The sequence below is a fragment of the Pseudophryne corroboree genome, chromosome 3 (assembly GCF_028390025.1).
Source record: "Pseudophryne corroboree isolate aPseCor3 chromosome 3, aPseCor3.hap2, whole genome shotgun sequence".
Taxonomy (NCBI): Eukaryota; Metazoa; Chordata; class Amphibia; order Anura; family Myobatrachidae; genus Pseudophryne; species Pseudophryne corroboree.
Genome location: NC_086446.1, coordinates 176022991 through 176045540, shown reverse-complemented (window position 1 = coordinate 176045540; position 22550 = coordinate 176022991). Strand labels below are relative to the sequence as shown.

At 46.3% G+C, this 22550-nt stretch overlaps 1 protein-coding gene across 2 annotated transcripts in view; it reads right to left on the bottom strand.

The window, feature by feature from the left end:
* The window catches only part of LOC135055036 (peroxisomal N(1)-acetyl-spermine/spermidine oxidase-like), a 76114-nt gene that overhangs the window by 39650 nt on the left and 13914 nt on the right, over nucleotides 1-22550 (bottom strand). For both annotated transcript variants that reach the window (XM_063958623.1, XM_063958622.1), the window contains 2 exons: nucleotides 4148-4631; nucleotides 3420-3613 (listed from right to left, as the gene is read on the bottom strand). In XM_063958623.1, coding sequence (XP_063814693.1) covers nucleotides 3420-3613; nucleotides 4148-4631 — 678 coding nt within the window. The remainder of the gene's footprint in view (nucleotides 1-3419; nucleotides 3614-4147; nucleotides 4632-22550) is intronic.

Genomic DNA, 22550 nt, shown 5'->3' with positions numbered 1-22550 from the left:
ATCCTCACTTATACGTCTCCGGCAGCGCATTCATCATAAGTCAGTGTCAAGTTGTGAAACTTTGGGTAAGAGCGTAAGCAGTTCACTGACACCTAAATCCCTTCTTCCTCTTGTACCCAAGCTCCTGCAAGCCACACCACCAACTCCCTCATCGTCAACTTCCTCCTCCTCAGTCAGGAACGTCAGTAGTACTGCAGGCCATGTCACTGTCAAGACTAAGGAGTCCTCTCCTAACCGTCATTCCTCCGGAGGATCCTTGAGTGGTACGCCTGACGTTGTTGCTGCTGCCGCTGCTGTTGTTGCTGCTGGGAGTCGATCGTCATCCCAGAGGGGAAGTCGGAAGACCACTTGTGCTACCTCCAGTAAGCAATTGACTGTCCAACAGTCCTTTCTGAGGAAGATGAAATATGACAGCAGTCATCCTGTTGCAAAGCGGATAACTGAGGCCTTGACACTTATGTTGGTGTTAGACGTGCGTCCGGTATCTGCCATTAGTTCAGTGGGACTTAGAGAATTGATGGAGATAGTGTTTCCCTGGTATCAAATCCCATCTAGGTTCCGAAAACCAGCTCTCCCTGAGATCAGTAACACTAGCAGTGTTAGTTACCCGTCCGAAGCCAGCCAGCAGAGGTCAAGGATGCGCAAAGTCGCCAGTATCTCAGGAGGCAGCGGAGGGATCCATTTGGATCTGTTTGCAGCATCTTTACAAACCCCAAGCCTCTTTCCTATAGGAAGGAGTGGGGCGCCGGGAATCAGAAGATGGAGTAGATTTTCCCAAGCAAATTCCCAGTGCTGAATATTAGGTAATCCTATTCGGACCATAATTATGAATTGTCCCATTACATTAGACATGCGTTCCGCATGTGATTGGGTGATGAATAGGCCCCAATAGCCTAGCAATAGCTACATATATGGTGCATCCAGAAAGTATTCACAGTGCTTCACTTTTTCCACATTTTGTTATGTTACAGCCTTATTCCAAAATGGAATAAATTAATTTTTTCACTCAAAATTCTGCACACAATACCCCATAATGACAACTTGAAAAAATTTTTTTTTTTTTTTTTTAGAAGTCCGGAACCACCAGGACTCTTCCTAGAGCTGGCCGGCCGTCTAAACTGAGCGATCGGGGGAGAAGTTCCCTAGTCAGGGAAGTGACCAAGAACCCAATGGTCACTCTGTCAGAGCTACAGCATTCCTCTGTGTAGAGAGGAGAACCTTCCAGAAGGACAACCATCTCTGCAGCAATCCACCAATCAGGCCTGTATTGTAGAGTGGCCAGACGGAAGCCACTTCTTAGTAAAAAGCACATGGCAGCCCACCTGGAGTTTGCCAAAATGCACCTGAAGGACTCTCAGACCATGAGAAACAAAATTATCTTGTCTAATGAGACAACGATTTAATTCCTTAGCGTGAGTGCCAGGCATCATGTTTGGAGGAAATCAGGCACCGCTCATCACCAGGCCAATACCATCCCTACAGTGAAGCATGGTGGTGGCAGGAACTGGGAGACTAGTCAGGATAGAGGGAAAGATGAATCCAGCAATGTACAGAGACATCCTGGATGAAAACCTGCTCCAGAGCGCTCTTGACCTCAGACTGGGGCGACGGTTCATCTTTCAGCAGGATAATGACCCTAAGCACATAGCCAAGATATCAAAGCAGTGGCTTTAGCACAACTCTGTGAATGTCCTTGAGTGGCCCAGCCAGAGGCCAGACTTGAATACGATTGAACATCTCTGGAGAGATCTGAAAATGGCTGTGCACCGACACTTCCCATCTAACCTGATGGAGCTTGAGAGGTGCTGCAAAGTGGAATGGGCAAAACTGCCCAAAGATAGGTGTGTCAAGCTGGTGGCATCATATTCAAAAATACTTCAGGTTGTAATTGCTGCCAAAGGTGCATCAACAAAGTATTGAGCAAAGGCTGTGAATACTTATGTACATGTGATTTCTTAGTTTTTTATTTTTAATAAATTTGCAAAAATCTCATAAAAACTTTTTTCACGTTGTCATTATGTGTTATTGTGTGTAGAATTTTGAGGAGAAAAAAATAATTTATTCCATTTTGGAATAAAGCTGCAACATAACAAAATGTGGAAAAAGTGAAGTGCTGTAAATACTTTCCGGAGCACTGTAATTGACTGTCCTGTAGGGATAGCCCTGTGAGTTACTGCTTACTCCACTCAATGTTCAGTGTATATCATGAGAATATGCTGACATAGAGTATCAAACTACAGGTATTACCCAGGAGTCTATGTTCTAGGTTATTGGAGGAAAAAAACCTGTTTAAATAATTAGGGTGGGAAGTACAATACTTAAAAGAAAATGCGTCCAAAACTACAAAAACTGCTATCTCAGCCTACATCTGCAATCTTGTGCGCAAAACATGGTGTCTCAGTTCCCATTCTGCGTCACCATAGGGTTACTAACATGATTGATTATCTGAGTATCTGCAATCACTGCTGTGTCGATGTACGCAGATGCTGAAATTAGCAAAGCCACCAGTGGGTGTCTCAATACATTTCCAAGTGGCGGCAGCATTAGCATATTTTTGCACATTAGCTACGTATGGGATCACAGCTGCGACTGCATTAGAGTACATCTCTGAATCAGGCCCATACTGTATATTAGTCCACACATTTGGGGTGTTTTGGAGTCGATTTGCTCTATTTCTAAAGTGGTGGGAGAAATAGGTGCTGATTCTGAGTCGGATGTATCTGCGGCACTTTTCCATATGTCCATGCAGCTGACTCGCTAGCTCATGCTAATGCGAGAATCCACCTGTGTATGCTGAACATACATACATCACAGACTGGTTAGTTGCAACCACCAACAATGTATCTGGACTTGCAAAAGATCTGGTTGAAACAGGCATCCTATTTCCGGGTGTAGTATGGTATGTCGGCAGCCGGGCTCCCAGCGACCAGCATACCGGCGCCGGGAGCCCGACTGCCGGCATACCGACAGCGTGGAGAGCGCAAATGAGCACCTTGCGGTCTCGCTGCGCTCGCCACGCTATTTCTTCTCCACAAGGGAGAATAAGTGTCAGTATGCCGGCTGTCGGCATACTGAAGACCACCCCTATTTCCATCTGCATACTATGGAGGTTGGCTTACACGACCATCGCACTAAACACAACAGTTCCATCCACACGGTCGTCACCCAGTAATGGCCATTTGATGGAAAGAGTAGCATGTAAGTGGATAGATCAGTACATCCGCACTTGTGACCTCCATCGATGAGCAGTCAGCAATTTTTTTCCTACAGTGCATGGGCAGTGCAATTCCATTAGCATCTGACTCAGAATCAGGTCCTAAATCAGCTAATATTTAGCCTATAGGTAGGTGAGTGAAAAATGTATTTAATTACATAAGAACACCAAATATCATTCACTACACATGAGACCATAATGTTACCTAATGGAACAGTGACAATGACGTGATCAGCCACAAAGGTGTTTCCATCCTCACACTGCACCTGCACAGGATACACACGAAAGTCGCTGCCTTGGAAGGATCCATTCCAGTGAATGCTCTTCACTGCATGGTTCAGTAATACGGTGTCATTGGGTAGCTCTGCTTTAATGTGGTCCACAAGGCTTTCAAAGCCCCTAAAATAACAACAAAAAAATTGTAATTGTAAGATAAGTGTATGGCTACACAGTAAAGTAATGCAAAATATAATCATGTTTCCCACAGTATAAGCATGCTCATGTTTCAGTGTAAGGAATGTTGTTAAATGCTCTTTTGCAAGCTTTAATTTTACATTGAATATTAGTCCCAAGCAGGCCTGGCAACAGGGTGGTACAAAGGGCCCTAGTTCCTCATGAATTCTGGGAGTCCAGTTCATGTGCCCCTAGGACCAGTCTTGTTCTCAGCACAGTGCGTATGATGTCATGACGTTGTGCCACTGGATGGCAGAGGTGGTGCGGAGAGTAGGGATGTGCTGGAGAGACACAAGGGGGTGATGGTGGCAATGAACCTAAGAAACAGTGGGGGGAAAGAGGCTGATAGACACAGGGGGATGAGCCAATGGCTAGAGATGGAGAGTCACAGGGGAGAAGGCATGAGAGACATTGATGGGATGGAGCTAAAGACAGTGATGGGACAGGCATTTTTTTTTTTTTTCAATTTAAGATACTTACTTAGGAAAGGTGCAATCCAGCCCTGGAAATGTTATATACTCTCCAAAGGGACAAAGTGCCACATGGTCCATACTATGGGTTCCCACGATGCAGCATTCCATATCGAGCAGCCCCTTCAACAAAGCCATATTAATTCCAACCGATGCTTTATCCCAATCGGGTGAGCTGCGGGCAATCTCTTGTCGTAGGAAACCTCCCACACTGGCATCTGGATCGCAATCGATTTTTGAGACATTTCGTGCTTTCTCCAGCCAAGACGAGTATGAATCGCTGATGCTCAGGAACACTTCTGGGCTAATCTGTTTTCCAGAGCTACTATAGATAACTGGGATGCCAGAGGGGTGACCTCCCAAATCTATTTTCTGGTTCTCCTCACGCATGGCATCAGGGCCTAATAGACCAAACTGTGATGCAATCTGGAAGACAGGATTCTCTTGAGATGGTCCATGGATCCACTGTGCACCAATCTCAACCAGGCCCTTTGCTGAGAGAGAAAATTATGACTTTACAATGTACTGCTAAACAAAACTGTAATTATTTTATCTACCCTTCTCCATCACAAAACTAGTATAATCAGATAGGTCAAGGAAAGATATAGGAAAAAGGGTGCAGGTGCACCATACACCATTAAAATTATAAAAACCGTAATATTCGAGGTTTTTGACATATATTGGTTAGTATATGAACCTGCCCACCTACTTCAAGGTGACCTCGTCGGACAGGTCGGATAGGGGTACGCCTCTGGAGCGCAGAGCACCCGCAAACTACCCCAGTCACACCACCCCAGGGCATCATACAGAAAAGGGATAGAAGTGAGAGATCAGTGCTAGGCAAATAAAAGAGGCTGCTGATAAATATATGTGAAAAATGCTACATAAATATAAAACAAACACAAGGTCATATATGTGTTAAAAATAAATGTAAGGTCAGGTGGTGATGCCCCAAAGTGGTACAGTCAGAGCAATCCAGGGAGCTCCACAACCCAAAAGTTCACCCCCAAACTGACTTTTATATAACTGAAAGGATCTTACCTATGCCTTTTGTACAATCAGCATGTGCTGGTTCCCTGTTTGAATGCCTGAGAGGCAGGGGGTGGTCAAGGAAAGAACATGTCCCCATATCATCATCAACTGTTGTTACTGTCAGTAGTAGTAATGATCATTTCTTAAAAGCACAAGATTGCTCCTGTGCCCTTTTATTATGAATGCAATCCAGTTTGAGTAACACACCTGACTATTGCGTATGAAAATGACACAGCACTCGCCACCCCAGAAGCGGGGTGCAATGTTGCAGGGTTGATCTTTGGTTAACTCATTAACTGTGACCACAAGCTTTTTCATGCACCCCTATGTAAGCTCAATTGTTCTAAACCTGTGTCAGCTGTTCTTTAGTAATTTATCAGCCAGTGTCAGGTGACTAGTGTACCTTTTAAAAGCCATAAGGTATATGGCAGGTACACATTAAACCTAGTGGGCATATTTGCAGTTATATTATGTGTGATTCAGTTGCCAGGTTTTAATTTTTAAGACTCTGTGATAGTGTAGGACCTGCAGGAAGGTGGGGCACCTTGGCGAGCGGTTTGCAGCCTTCCGTGCATTGGCCAATTCACTAACTAAACCCCCTCACTTATTTATTGATGTTGTGAGGATAAGTGAGCTTGCTATGGTGAGTGCTGAATTTTCTGTTTGTATATATATAAATATATATATATACACTGCTCAAAAAAATAAAGTGAACACTGAAATAACACATCCTAGATCTGAATGAATGAAATATTCTTATTAAATACTTTGTTCTTTACATAGTTGAATGTGCACACAACAAAATCACACAAAAATTATCAATTGTAATCAAATTTATTAACCCATGGAGGTCTGGATTTGGAGTCACACTCAAAATGAAAGTGGAAAAACACACTACAGGCTGATCCAACTTTGATGTAATGTCCTTAAAACAAGTCGAAATGAGGCTCAGTAGTGTGTGTGGCCTCCACATGCCTGTATGACCTCCCTACAACACCTGGGCATGCTCCTGATGAGGTGGCGGATAATCTCCTGAGGGATCTCCTCCCAGACCTGGACTAAAGCATCCGCCAACTCCTGGACAGTCTGTGGTGCAACGTGGCGTTGGTGGATGGAGCGAGACATGATGTCCCAGATGTGCTCAATTGGATTCAGGTCTGGGGAACGGGCGGGCCAGTCCATAGCATCAATGCCTTCGTCTTGCAAGAACTGCTGACACACTCCAGCCACATGAGGTTTAGCATTGTCTTGCATTAGGAGGAACCCAGGGCCAACCGCACCAGCATATGGTCTCACAAGGGGTCTGAGGATCTCATCTCGGTACCTAATGGCAGTCAGGCTACCTCTGGCGAGCACGTGGAGGGCTGTGCGGCCCCCCAAAGAAATGCCATCCCACACCATTACTGACCCACTGCCAAACCGGTCGTGCTGGAGGATGTTGCAGGCAGCAGAACGTTCTCCTTGGCGTCTCCAGACTCTGTCACGTCTGTCACATGTGCTCAGCAAGAACCTGCTTTCATCTGTGAAGAGCACAGGGCGCCAGTGGCAAATTTGCCAATCTTGGTGTTCTCTGGCAAATGCCAAACTTCCTGCACAGTGTTGGGCTGTAAGCCCAACCCCCACCTGTGGACGTCGGGCCCTCATACCACCCTCATGGAGTCTGTTTCTGATCGTTTGAGTAGACACATGCACATTTGTGGCTTGCTGGAGGTCATTTTGCAGGGCTCTGGCAGTGCTCCTCCTGTTCCTCCTTGCACAAAGGCGGAGGTAGCGGTCCTGCTGCTGGGTTGTTGCCCTCCTACGGCCTTCTCCACGTCTCCTGATGTATTGGCCTGTCTCCTGGTAGCGCCTCCATGCTCTGGACACTACGCTGACAGACACAGCAAACCTTCTTGCCACAGCTCGCATTGATGTGCCATCCTGGATGAATGCACTACCTGAGCCACTTGTGTGGGTTGTAGACTCTGTCTCATGCTACCACTAGAGTGAAAGCACCGCCGGCTTTCAAAAGTGACCAAAACATCAGCCAGAAAGCATAGGAGCTGAGAAGTGGTCTGTGGTCACCACCTGCAGAACAACTCCTTTATTGGGGGTGTCTTGCTAATTGCCTATAATTTCCACCTGTTGTCTATTCCATTTGCACAACAGTATGTGAAATTGATTGTCAATCAATGTTGCTTCCTAAGTGGACAGTTTGATTTCACAGAAGTGTAATTGACTTGGAGTTACATTGTGTTGTTTAAGTGTTCCCTTTATTTTTTTGAGCAGTGTGTATGTATGTATGTATGTATGTATGTATGTATGTACAGTATGTATATATATATATAGATAGATAGATAGACAGACAGACAGACAGATAGATAGATAGAAAGTCCAGCACTCTCATCAGAGTATCCAACGGTGGGGTGCACTATACAGGTTAATCCCCTACTCAGAGTGATTTCAGTATATAGACAAAGTCCAAAGAAATAGGCACTCTCCAAGTCAATTTTACAGTTTGCTCAGAACATTTTTAAACCATACTCACAGTACCAATAAATGCAAGGCTTCACAGGGTTTGCATACAGACATTGTGCAACGTTTCGGTTAACATAAAACCTTAGTCAAGCTTTTCAACATTATAAGCCAACAGCCAGGGCCGGACTGGCCATCTGGCACTTCTGGCACATGCCAGAAGTGGCGATGGCCAGATGGGCCGGTCTGACTGTCAGCTCCTGCTTCCTGCCCGAGTAGCCCCGCCTCCCTGTCGACACTCAGAGCACCCGGTGCCTACTTCCGGCCGCTGTGCTCTGCAGAAAAGTGTGGCTGCTCTTGTCTTCCCTCCCACCTTCCCAGAAGTCAGTGTAAGCGCGACATCATTGCGCACAGCTGCACACCATTCTGGGAGCGGCCGCTGTGCAAAGAACAAGCACCCAGCCTGCCTGTCTGAGCCCCTGTGCCCGGGTTAACTCCCCCTCTCTCTCTCCCCCCTCTCTCTGTCTATCCTCTCTATTCTCTCTCTCTCTGCCTCCCCTCTCTCTCTCTGCGCCCCCCCTTTCTCATCGTCTCTCTGTCCTTTCTCTCGCTCCCCCCCCTCTCTCTCTGTCCTCACCCCCTCTCTCTTTGTGTCTTGATCCCCCCTCTCTCTCTCTCGTTCTCACCTCTCTCTCTCTCTCTCTTTTGTCCTCACCCCCTCTCTATCTCTTGCCCTCATCCCTCTCTCTCTTTTGTCATAGCGTACATAATTCTGGGAGCAGCCTCGGGGGAGCAACAGCACAGCGTTGGGAGATGGCATATGGAACTACACGCAGCCACCCACAAGCACCCGGTCTGCAGTCTGCCTGACTGAGCCCCTGGTGAGGAGACCCATTACCCACGAAGTCCTGGATCCCAGCCCAAGCAGCACCACAGCACAGGGCCAGCTGCAGCATCAGCATTGCAGGGAGAGTGCTGCCCCTTAGCTAGCGTGAGTGCGGGTGTATACATGCCCTGGCTGTCTATTTTGTCCTAACCTGTCTCTCTCTCTTTTGTCCTCACCTCTCTCACCCTCTCTCTCTCATCCTCACCTTTCTCTCTTGCCCTCACCTCTCTCAGGTCCTGAACCCTCTCTCTCTCATCCCCACCTCTCTCTCTCGTCCCCACCTCTCACTCTGTCTTGTCCTCACCTCTCTCTCTCTCTCTCTCTCTCTCTCAGGTACTAACCTCTCTCTCTCATCCTCACCTCTCTCTCTCGTCCTCAACTCTCTCTCTCTTGCTCTCACCTCTCTCACGCTCACTCTCATCCTTACCTCTCACTCTTGTCCTCTCCTCTCTCTCACCCTCACATCTCTCTCTTATCCTCACCTCTCTCTCTTATCCTCCCCTCTCTCTCTCATCCTCACCTCTCTCTCTTGTCCACATTCCTCTCTCTCTTGTCCACAATCCTCTCTCTCTTGTCCACATTCATCTCTCTCTCTCTTGTCCACATTCCTCTCTCTCATCCACACCCCTCTCTCATCCCCACCTCTCTCTCTCTCTCTCTCTCATCCCCACCTCTATCTCTCGCCCTCATCTCTATCTCTTGTCCTCACCTCTCTCTCTTACCCTCACTTCTCTCTCTCAGGCCCTGACCTCTCTCTCTGCTCACACCTCTCGCGCTCTCTCTCATCCCCACCTCTCTCTCTCCCTGCCCACACCTCTCGCTCTCTCTCTTCCCCATCTTTTTCTCTCTCTCTCCTCCCCACGTATTTCTCTCATCCCCACCTCTCTCTCTCTCTCTCTCTCTCTCTCTCTCTCTCTCTCTCAATCTCGTTCCCAACTCTTTCTCATCCTCTCCTCACTCTTTCTCTCATTCCCACCTCTCTCTTGTCCTCACCTCTCTCTCACTCTCTGCCCACACCTCTCACTCTCTCATCCCCACCTCTCTTTCTCTCTCTCTCTCTCTCTCTCTCTCTCCCGTCCACCAATTATTCTCATCCCCACCTCTCTCTCTGTCTTGTTCGTGACTCTCTCTCTTGTCCTCACCTCTCTCTCTCTCTCTCTCTCTCTCTCTCTCTCTCTGTCTATTGTCATCACCTGACTCTCTTTCTCTCGTCCCCACCTCTCTCTCACTCTGCCTCTCTTGTCCTCTCTCTCTGTCCACAACTCTCACTCTTGTCCCCACCTACTGTCTCTCGTTCCCACCTACTCTCTCTCTTGTCCTCTCTCTCGCACCTCTCTCACTTTCTCCTCATTTCTCTCACTCTCTCATGTCCTCACCTCTCTCTCTCTCTCTCTCTCTTGTACTCTCTCTTGTCCTCACCACACAGCTACTTACATAGCGGCTCTACTGTGGTGTAATGTGTATAAGATGCTCTTCCATGGCATAATGGGGGAATTCAATTGTTATCACCCCCCCCCCCCTCCCCCCCGATCACCCGTTTAAAGTGATGGGAGATTGCAGTGGCTATAATCAATTGATGCCCATTATTGCGCTGATCGCACCCATTAGCATCGGGTTTAGCTGTGTAAAGCAGACTAAACTAATGGGCAAGATCCCAAAAAGTGCCGATTGGGCACCCAAAGGGGTCACTTTTCACACATTTCAGCTAGCACACCCGGGGGCTGCGAGCTGACATGTCAGTGCCGGCAGCAGATCATGCTCGAGCGGAGCTACAATTGAATAGCTCCATTGGGTGCTATCTGCTGGCTACCAGTACAATTAAATTCCACCCACTGTGTGTAACATATATAATCAGCTCTACTTTGGTGTAACATATATAAGGGGATCTACTGTGGTGTAACGTGTATAAGCAGCTCTACTGTGGTGTAACGTATATAAGGGACACTACTGTGGTGTAACATGTATAAGGGCTCTACTGTGGCATAACATGTACAATATAAGCGGCTCTACTGTAGTGTATAAGGGGCACTACTGTGTGCTGTAACGTGTATAAGGGGTACTAATGTGTGGTGTAATGTGAATGAAGGACAGTACTGTATGGTGTATTGTGACTAACAGGCACTACATTGCAGTTTAATATTAATTTGTACTATTCTGTGGCCACTCCCCTATATTTTTTGTGCGCGCCTTTGGCACACTCTTTTCCTGTCTTAAATGTGGGGGAGGTCTAGAACTGGCCCTGTGTATAACAATAATAATACAGTGTACATATAGTTCACCCTGCCTGTGATACAGTATATGTAATGATAATAATAATAACAATAATAATAATAATAATTATTATTATTATTATACAGAAAGAGTAGTGGAAAAGTGGTAAAGGCTAAGTCAGTAGAGCAATTTAAACATACTGTACTTGGGTTAGGCATATGCATATCCTTACAAACACCTAAGGATCAGTTAGTTTTGTTTCTCTAACGTCCTAGTGGATGCTGAGGACTCCGTAAGGACCATGGGGATAGACGGGCTCCGCAGGAGACATGGGCACTTTAAGAAAGAATTTAGGTTCTGGTGTGCACTGGCTCCTCCCTCTATGCCCCTCCTCCAGACCTCAGTTTGATACTGTGCCCAGATGAGCTGGGTGCTTTTCAGTGAGCTCTCCTGAGTTTGCTGAGAGAAAGTATTTTGTTAGGTTTTTTATTTTCAGGGAGCTCTGCTGGCAACAGACTCCCTGCATCGTGGGACTGAGGGGAGAGAAGCAGCCCTACTCTCTGAAGCTAGGTCCTGCTTCTTAGGCTACTGGACACCATTAGCTCCAGAGGGATCGGTACACAGGATCTCACCCCCGCCGTCCGGTCCCGGAGCCGCGCCGCCGTCCCCCTCGCAGAGCCGGAAGACAGAAGCCGGGTGAGTATGAGAAGCAAAGAAGACTTCACAGGCGGTAGAAGACTCCGTGTTCTTCACTGAGGTGCTCCACACACCTACACATACTCCGGTCACTGTAAGGGTGCAGGGCGCCGGGGGGGGGGGGGGGCGCCCTGGGAAGCATTTGGGACCTCTTTTGGCAAAGTTAAGCATATATACAGCTGGGCACTGTATATATGTATGAGCCCCCGCCAAAAAATTGCATATTTAAGCGGGACAGAAGCCCGCCGCCGAGGGGGCGGGGCTTCTTCCTCAGCACTCACCAGCGCCATTTTTTCTCCACAGCTCCGCTGAGAGGAAGCTCCCCAGGACCTCCCCTGCAGATATACGGAAGAAGAGGGCAAAAAGAGAGGGGGGGCACATAATTAGGCGCAAAAAAGCAATATAAACAGCAGCTACTGGGTTAACATTAAGTTACTGTGTTATTCCTGGGTTATATAGCGCTGGGGTGTGGGCTGGCATACTCTCTCTCTGTCTCTCCAAAGGGCCTTGTGGGGGAACTGTCTTAAGAGAGGGCATTCCCTGTGTGTGTGGTGTGTCGGTACGCTTGTGTAGACATGTCTGATGAGGAAGGCTATGTGGAAGCAGAGCGGGAGCAAATGAATCTGGTGTCTCAGCCGACGGCGCCGACACCTGATTGGATGGATATGTGGAAGGTTTTAAATGATAATGTTAATTCCTAGCATAAAAAGTTAGAAAAAGCTGAAGCCTCGGGACAGTCAGGGTCCCAACCCGTGCCTGATCCTATGTCGCAGAGGCCGTCAGGGTCTCAGAAGCGCCCACTATCCCAAACTGTTGACACAGATACCGACATGGATTCTGACTCCAGTGTCGATTACGATGATGCAAAGTTACAGCCAAAATTGGCTAAATCCATCCGTTATATGATTATAGCAATTAAGGATGTGTTGCACATCACAGAGGAAACCCCAGTCCCTGACAAGAGGGTGCATATGTATGGGGAAAAGAAGCCGGAGGTAACCTTTCCCCCCTCACACGAGCTAAATGAGTTATGTGAAAAGGCTTGGGAATCTCCAGATAAAAAACTGCAGATTTCCAAAAGGATTCTTATGGCGTATCCTTTCCCGCCAACGGACAGGTTACGCTGGGAATCCTCCCCTAGGGTGGACAAAGCTTTAACACGCTTATCCAAGAAGGTAGCCCTGCCGTCACAGGATACGGCTACCCTCAAAGATGCTGCGGATCGCAAACAGGAGGTTACCCTGAAGTCCATTTATACACATTCAGGTACCTTACTGAGGCCTCCAATCGCGTCGGCCTGGGTGTGTAGTGCTGTAGCAGCATGGACGGATACCTTATCTGAGGAAATTGATACCTTAGACAAGGATACTGTATTGTTGACCCTGGGGCATATTAAAGACGCTGTCCTATATATGAGAGATGCTCAAAGAGACATTAGTCTACTGGGTTCTAGAATAAATGCTATGTCGATTTCTGCCAGGAGGGTCCTGTGGACTCGGCAATGGACAGGTGATGCCGACTCAAAAAGGCATATGGAGGTTTTACCTTACAAGGGTAAGGAATTGTTTGGGGAGGGTCTCTCGGACCTGGTCTCCACAGCTACAGCTGGAAAGTCAATTTTTTTTGCCTTTTATTCCCTCACAGCCTAAGAGAGCACCGTATTATCAAATGCAGTCCTTTCGATCACAAAGAAACAAGAAAGTCCGAGGTGCGTCCTTTCTTGCCAGAGGCAGGGGCAGAGGTAGGAAGCTGCACAACACAGCTAGTTCCCAGGAACAGAAGTCCTCCCCGGCCTCTACAAAATCCACCGCATGACGCTGAGGCTCTACAGGCGGAGCTAGGCCCAGTGGGGGCACGTCTTCGAAATTTCAGCCACAAGTGGGTTCACTCCCAGGTGGATCCCTGGGCGATAGAAATTGTGTCTCAGGGATACAAGCTGGAATTCGAAGAGATGCCCCCTCACCGATACCTCAAATCGGCCCTACCAGCTTCCCCCCACGAGAGGGAAATAGTGTTAACTGCAATTCACAAATTGTATCTTCAACAGGTGGTGGTCAAGGTTCCCCTCCTTCAACAGGGAAGGAGTTATTATTCGACCATGTTTGTAGTCCCGAAACCGGACGGTTCGGTCAGACCCATATTGAATTTAAAATCCCTGAACATATACCTGAAAAGGTTCAAGTTCAAGATGGAATCGCTGAGAGCTGTCATCGCAAGCCTGGAAGGGGGGGATTTTATGGTATCTCTGGACATAAAGGATGCATACCTTCATGTCCCCATTTATCCACCTCATCAGGCGTACCTCAGATTTGTGGTACAGGATTGTCATTACCAATTTCAGACGTTGCCGTTTGGTCTCTCCACGGCACCGAGAATATTTACCAAGGTAATGGCGGAAATGATGGTACTCCTGCGGAAGCAAGGGGTCACCATTATCCCGTACTTGGACGATCTCCTCATAAAAGCGAGATCAAGAGTTGCTGAACAGCGTCGCACTTTCTCTGGAAGTGTTACGGCAACACGGCTGGATTCTGAATAATCCAAAGTCGCAGTTGGTTCCTACGACTCGTCTGCCTTTCCTTGGCATGATTCTAGACACAGACCAGAAAAGGGTTTATCTCCCGATAGAGAAAGCTCAGGAACTCATGACACTGGTCAGGAACCTATTAAAACCAAAACAGGTGTCAGTACATCACTGCACCCGAGTCCTGGGAAAGATGGTGGCATCATACGAGGCCATTCCCTTCGGCAGGTTCCATGCGAGAACTTTTCAATGGGACTTACTGGACAAGTGGTCCGGATCACATCTTCAGATGCATCAGTTAATCACCCTATCCCCCAGGGCCAGGGTGTCACTCCTGTGGTGGCTGCAGAGCGCTCACCTTCTTGAAGGCCGCAGATTCGGCATTCAGGACTGGGTCCTGGTGACCACGGACGCAAGCCTCCGAGGTTGGGGAGCAGTCACACAGGGAAGAAATTTCCAAGGTCTGTGGTCAAGTCAAGAGACTTGCCTTCACATCAACATTCTGGAACTAAGGGCCATGTACAACACCCTACGTCAAGCGGAGACCCTGCTTCGCGACCAACCGGTTCTGATTCAGTCAGACAACATCACCGCAGTGGCTCATGTAAACCGACAAGGCGGCACAAGGAGCAGGGTGGCGATGGCGGAAGCCACCAGAATTCTTCGCTGGGCGGAGAATCACGTAAGCTTACTGTCAGCAGTGTTCATCCCGGGAGTGGACAACTGGGAAGCAGACTTCCTCAGCAGACACGACCTCCACCCGGGAGAGTGGGGACGTCATCAGGAAGTCTTCGCACAGATTACAAATCGGTGGGAACTGCCACAGGTGGACATGATGGCATCCCGCCTCAACAAAAAGTTACAGAGGTATTGTGCCAGGTCAAGAGACCCTCAGGCGATAGCTGTGGACGCCCTGGTGACACCGTGGGTGTTCCAGTCGGTCTATGTATTTCCTCCTCTTCCTCTCATACCCAAGGTGCTGAGGATAATAAGAAAAAGAGGAGTGAGAACAATCCTTATTGTTCCAGATTGGCCACGAAGGACTTGGTATCCAGATCTGCAAGAAAAGCTCACAGAGGACCCGTGGCCTCTTCCTCTAAGACAGGACTTGTTGCAACAGGGGCCCTGTCTGTTCCAAGACTTACCGCGGCTGCGTTTGACGGCATGGCGGTTGAACGCCGGATCCTAGCAGAGAAAGGCATTCCAGATGAGGTCATTCCTATGATGATAAAAGCTAGGAAGGACGTGACAGCTCAACATTATCACCGTATATGGCGAAAATATGTTGCTTGGTGTGAGGCCAGGAATGCTACTACGGAGGATTTCCAGCTGGGCCGTTTCCTTCACTTCCTACAGTCCGGAGTGAATTTGGGCCTAAAATTGGGTTCCATTAAGGTCCAGATTCCGGCCCTATCCATTTTCTTTCAAAAGGAGTAGGCTTCTCTACCTGAAGTTCAGACGTTTGTAAAGGGAGTGCTGCATATTCAGCCTCCTTTTGTGCCTCCAGTGGCACCTTGGGATCTTAACGTGGTGTTAAGTTTCCTGAAATCCCACTGGTTTAAACCACTTAAAACGGTGGAGTTGAAATATCTCACGTGGAAGGTGGTCATGCTATTAGCCTTGGCTTCGGCTAGGCGTGTGTCAGAGTTGGCGGCTTTGTCACATAAAAGCACCTATCTGGTTTTTCATGTGGATAGAGCAGAATTGCGGACCCGTCCACAATTTCTGCCGAAAGTGGTTTCATCTTTTCATATAAATCAACCTATTGTGGTGTCTGTGGCTACTACTGACTTGGAGGATTCCGAGTTGCTTGATGTGGTCAGGGCTTTGAAGGTTTATTTAGCCAGAACGGCTAGGGTCAGGAAAACAGAGTCGTTGTTTATCCTGTATGCATCCAACAAGCTTGGTGCTCCTGCTTCAAAACAAACTATTGCTCGCTGGATCTGTAACACGATTCAGCAGGCTCATTCTGCGGCTGGATTGCCGCTGCCAAAATCAGTTAAGGCCCATTCCACTAGGAAGGTGGGCTCTTCTTGGGCGGCTGCCCGAGGGGTCTCGACATTACAACTTTGCCAAGCGGCTACTTGGTCAGGTTCAAACACTTTTGCAAAGTTCTACAAGTTTGATACCCTGGCTGAGGAGGACCTCTTGTTTGCTCAATCGGTGCTGCAGAGTCATCCGCACTCTCCCGCCCGTTTGGGAGCTTTGGTATAATCCCCATGGTCCTTACGGAGTCCCCAGCATCCACTAGGACGTTAGAGAAAATAAGATTTTACTTACCGGTAAATCTATTTCTCGTAGTCCGTAGTGGATGCTGGGCGCCCGTCCCAAGTGCGGACTTCTTCTGTAATGCTTGTATATAGTTATTGCTGCAATAAGGGTTATGTTATGATTGCATCAGGGTTCGACCTGATGCTCTGTTGTTTGTCATACTGTTAACTGGTTGTTTTCACATGTTATACGGTATGATTGGTGTGGCTGGTATGAATCTTGCCCTGGATTACCAAAATCCTTTCCTTGTACTGTCAGTTCTTCTGGGCACAGTTTCTCTAACTGAGGTCTGGAGGAGGGGCATAGAGGGAGGAGCCAGTGCACACCAGAACCTAAATTCTTTCTTAAAGTGCCCATGTCTCCTGCGGGGCCCGTCTATCCCCATGGTCCTTACGGAGTCCCCAGCATCCACTACGGACTACGAGAAATAGATTTACAGGTAAGTAAAATCTTATTTTTTTCATGTGTATTTTGTGTTTTATTTTTTTCCTGTGGGGGACTATGAGTGTGTTGGTTTTTTTTCATGTGATTCATATGTGTTTTATTTTTTATTTTTGTGATCTACCGATTACCTTGTGAGATTGTTACATTATTACCTGTACTCGCAATATTTCACACACAGAGTAAATGACAGTTGTGTAAATATATGAGGGTTTATTCCACCAAGGGGTGCCAAAATCTATATCCACTTACCCAACAAATTAGGCTCAGGCCGACCCTGGTTGTGAGGTTATGACCCAGCCGCATAATGTGTGACACGTGCTTGCAGGGGGGAAAGCGGAGGCGGGTGAGCTGGTGAGAATGCCAGGCGGATCCACTGACAGCATCTCTGGATGAGGGGCAGCCATTAAATTGATTAAAGGTTGGTGTTGCTGAACACAGACTAAAATTTTAGTGGCTCCCATGAGTGTGAGGGTTCCCAATTTATTTTGAGACAGGGTTTTGCATGTTTTTTTATATTTTCCCACACTGTGTGTCTTTAGTTGTTTTCACTGGACACCATGTTTGGTAACATGCTGGGGTGGGGGCAGTTCATGCAAACACTGGGGGGGGGGGGGTATTTGAAGCACATAGGGGGCCATGTGGGGTAACATGCTGAGATGGGAGGCAGGACAGGGAGATGCTGGGGCAATTTGGGTACACAGGGTGCTATGTGTGGTAACAGTCTGTTGGGGGGGCAGGTCTGGGAATCGATAGGGGCATTTGTGACATTTAGTGGGCTGTGTGGCATAATGTGTTATAAGGGGCATTACTGGGTGGACATACTAATGTGCAAGGGGCATTACTGTATGGGGTATGATATAGTGCAAGGGGCATTACTGTGTGGTGCATAATATGGTGCAAGGGGCATTACTGTGTGGGGCATACTAAGGTGCAAGGGGCATTACTATGTGGGACATGATATGGTGCAAGGGACATTACTGTGTAGGTCATGATTTGGTGCAAGGGGCATTACTGTGTGGGTCATGATTTGGTGCAAGGGGCATTACTGTGTGGTTCATGATATGGTGCAAGGGACATTACTGTGTGGGTCATGATATGGTGCAAGGGGCATTACTTTATGGGTCATGATATGGTGCAAGGGACATTACTGTATGGGTCATGATATGGTGCAAGGGGTATTACTGTGTGGGGCATACTAAGGTGCAAGGGCATTACTGTGTGGGGCATACTAAGGTGCAAGGGCATTACTGTGTGATGCAATGTGAATAAGGGACAATACTGTGCTTTGTACTGTGACTAAGGTACACTACTGTGGCATAATTTGAATTAGGGTACTATTGTGACCACACCATATTTTTTAGTGCGCGCCGTACAGGGACACCAATGCTCTTTATGTATACAGTGCACCAAAATGTGTAATTACAGCTCTGCTTTGGTGTGCACAGATGTCCCCTCCTCTGTGACCAACCCCCTGTCCTAAATAATTCCTACATTGAGGACCATCTAATCATCTACATCTACTAAGCCAGGGCTTGGTCAATTGCGAAAATGCCATCCCTTTTCTTTTGGTGTGACCTACACCCAGTGTCGGACTGGAGCATGAAGGAGCCCACCGGGGGTATGATCAGAGGTGTGGCCAGCCTCCAAAGGGGTGTGGCCAGCCACCACAGAGGTTTGGCTAACCATTATAGAGTACCTGGTCTGGACTCCTTGATAATTTATATAGTAATTAATGCTAGTGCATGCATGATAATGTGCCAGATTAATGACAGCAATGTACTGTAGAGAATACATCATAATCCTGTGTAGTATAAGGTAACATATGTATAATATATCATTCAAGTGCACAATATAGAACCTGATCCCTAGAGGAGGAGGGCCCCCCCAGGCAGTGGGGCCTACCGGTGGTTTTCCCTGTACCCCTGTGGGCCAGTCCGAGCCTGCCTACACCAATGAAGTCTCAGCTTTACCTTACCAAATTCTAAATGTCTGACTATGGCACATGTGTGAATCCCCTGCAGGATGAGCTTTGTTGGGTGTATTTTAATAGAGAATGATGTACACTTGTATGTTGTTATAATATTAATTATATTTGCAAGAGCACAAACTAAGAAGTAGGAGGAGTAAGAAATAATAGGGGAAGAGTCAAATGCTGACACCAAGGTGGGCCTGTATGATTCAAAAATGCCAGGGCCTATTTTTAGCCCCAGTCCGGCCCTGCCAACAGCAGTAGCAGCAAAACAGAGTTGATGCAGTGGAGTTAGCATACCTGTTCCACAAGAGCCTCTTAAGTACCCCCTGCATGTGTGTGCCGCGCGGCCACGGCGTGCGTTCCACTCACGCAGACGAGCGCTCCACACACCGGATTTCCGCGGGAGCGCGTCACTTACGCTCAACAATCACTACAACCGGCTATGGAACGCATATGCGTTCCACCGCCCGTCATCCCCCAAAAAACTCCGGAAATCAATAGTGTGGAGATGAATGTGGAACGCACATGCGCTCCACACACCGGATTACATACACTACCAATTAATAATTTACTGTTATATATTTGGAAGGAGAGTATATTAAACAAATTTTTCTTAATACACGCAGGGGAACATCAAGAGGCTACTTGTATTATAGCGAAAAGCTATAAGAACATCATTATTGCGTAATCTAAATACAGTATACATAAGACAAACATACATGCAAAACACACATATATTAAAGTTAGAAAATGTGTAAATATATGGAAAAATTTAAGTTAGAAAATGTGTATATATATGGAAAAATTAAATTGTAATTTTTCCATATATATACACATTTTCTAACTTTAATATGTGTTTTGCATGTATGTTTGTCTTATGTATACTGTATTTAGATTACGCAATAATGATGTTCTTATAGCTTTTCGCTATAATACAAGTAGCCTCTTGATGTTCCCGTGTGTATTAAGAAAAATTTGTTTAATATACTCTCCTTCCAAATATATAACAGTAAATTATTAATTGGTATTGTATGTAATCCGGTGTGTGGAGCGCATGTGCGTTCCACATTCATCTACACACTATTGATATCCGGAGTTTTTTGGGGGATGACGGGCGGTGGAACGCATATGCGTTCCATAGCCGGTTGTAGTGATTGTTGAGCGTAAGCGGAAGTGACGCGCTCCCGCGGAAATCCGGTGTGTGGAGCGCTCGTCTGCGTGAATGGAACGCACGCCGTGGCCGCGCGGCACACACATGCAGGGGGTACTGAAGAGGCTCTTGTGGAACAGGTATGCTAATTCCGCTGCATTAACTCTGCTTTGCTGCTACTGCTGTTGGCTTATAATGTTGAAAAGCTTGACTAAGGTTATATGTTAACCGAAACGTTGCACAATGTCTGTATGCAAACCCTGTGAAGCCTTGCATTTATTGGTACTGTGAGTATGGTACAAAAATGTTCTGAACAAACCTTACAAGTGACTTGGAGAGTGCCTATTTCTTTGGACTTTGTCTATATATATATATATATATATATATATATATATATATGTTTTCTTTGAATACCTTGTATTTGTCCTATATTGTATCAAACTCTTGTTTCGCTCATTTGTTCATGTACTCTGTAATGGGCACTGTGGATCCCTTGTGGTGCCATATACATAAAAGATAATAATAATGATTAATTGATGATTGATTGATTGATTGATTGATATATATAATAAATTTGATTACCATTGATTATTTTTGTGTGATTTTGTTGTCTGCACATTCAACTATGTAAAGAACAAAGTATTTAATAAGAATATTTCATTCATTCAGATCTAGGATGTGTTATTTCAGTGTTCACTTTATTTTTTTGAGCAGTGTGTATATATATATATATATATATATATATAGTTGTGCTCATAAGTTTACATACCCTAGCAGAATTTGTGATTTTCTGGCCATTTGTCAGAGAATATGAATGATAACTCACAAACTTTTCTTTCACTCATGGTTAGTGGTTGGGTGAAGCCATTTATTGTCAAACAACTGTGTTTACTCTTTTTAAATCATCATAATGATAACAGAAACTACCCAAATGACCCTGATCAAAAGTTTACATACCCCAGTTCTTAATACCGTGTATTGCCCCCTTTAACATCAATGACAGCTTGAAGTCTTTTGTGGTAGTTGTGGATGAGCTCTTTATTTTCTCAGATGGTAAAGCTGCCCATTCTTCTTGGCAAAAGGCCTCCAATTCATGTAAATTCTTGGGCTGTCTTGCATGAACTGCACGTTTGAGATCTCCCCAGAGTGGCTCAATGATATTGAGGTCAGGAGACTGAGATGGCCACTCCAGAACCTTCACTTTATTCTGCTGTAGCCAATGACAGGTCGACTTGGCCTTGTGTTTTGGATCATTGTCATGTTGGAACGTCCAAGTACGTCCCATGCGCAGCTTCCGAGTACAAATTTTCCTCTAGTATTTTCTGATAACATGCTGCATTCATCTTGCCATCAATTTTGACCAAGTTTCCAGTGCCTTTGTAGCTCACACATCCCCAAAACATCAGCGATCCACCTCCGTGTTTCACAGTAGGAATGGTGTACCTTTCATCATAGGCCTTGTTGACTCCTCTCCAAATGTAACGTTTATGGTTGTGGCCAAAAAATTCAATTTTTGTCTCATCACTCCAAATGACTTTGTTCCAGAAGTTTTGAGGCTTGTCTCTGTGCTGTTTGGAGTATTGTAAGTGGGATGCTTTGTGGCATTTGCGTAGTAATGGCTTTCTTCTGGCGACTCGACCATGCAGCCCATTTTTCTTCAAATGCCTCCTTATTGTGCATCTTGAAACAACCACATCACTTTTTTCAGAGAGTCCTGTATTTCAGCTGAAGTTAATTGGCAGCTTATCATTAGCTGGCGGTCCGTGAGCCGTGATTGGCTCACACCAGATTTTGAAATAGCCCCCCTTCTTTTGATTAGCACTGCAGCTGGTCCACGAGCCGGTTTTGCTGGCAGCCGCTGCCAACTTTACAAAGCCGGGACCAAATGCTTACTTCAAGAAGGAAAATATGCAATTGCGCCTGAATGGACAATATATAAAGCTTTGGAAAATATGCAAATAGATGTTTATTTTAACACAAAAATTTGTTTATACAAATTTTTGTCTCTTATCGGGACATTTGCCTTATAGGTCCATATAAGGCATATGTCCTGATAAGTTGGTTTTGCCTTATATGGACCTATTTCATATATCATACGCACCACAGTGTCAATAGTGAGGTGGGACGCCATGCTCCGTGACACATATATATGAACTAATATTCTACCACCATAACAATAATAATTTTGTTTGTCTTCTCTTCATAATAATGGATGGTTTTTTTGAGCACATATAAAAGACATAATTCGTATAAACAAATTATTGTGTTAAAATAAACAACATCTATTTGCATAATTTCCACAGCTTTATATATTGTCCATTCAGGCGCAATTGCATATTTTCCTTCTTGATACATATGTATTTGAGGTCCTGGGTTTAGCCTCTATTGCAATCTGCTGCCATATATAAGAATACCTACACAAGCGAGCGCAGGACTATTTGACCAACCTAATGCTTAGTTGTTGGTGGCCAGGCGGAGGCGGAACTGGTTCTGCCTGCAATTGTAAGTGCCCCATTCCGGCCCACTTTAACCTCTGTATATTGCCATATGATATAAGTAGATGCCTCCTGCATGCATGTGTGATCCACTGCTGCATCTGAGGGCGCAGCATTGGATCACTCTGCGACACCATCGAATGACTGAGTAACCCTAAGGTTACAGAGATTTGTTGCTGGGGACAGGAAATCTGTTTTCTCCATTTTCTTAAATGGAGATCATCGCTGCCCTCTCCCCACCCCTAAATGTCTGCAGACTGTCAATCACCTGATGTCTG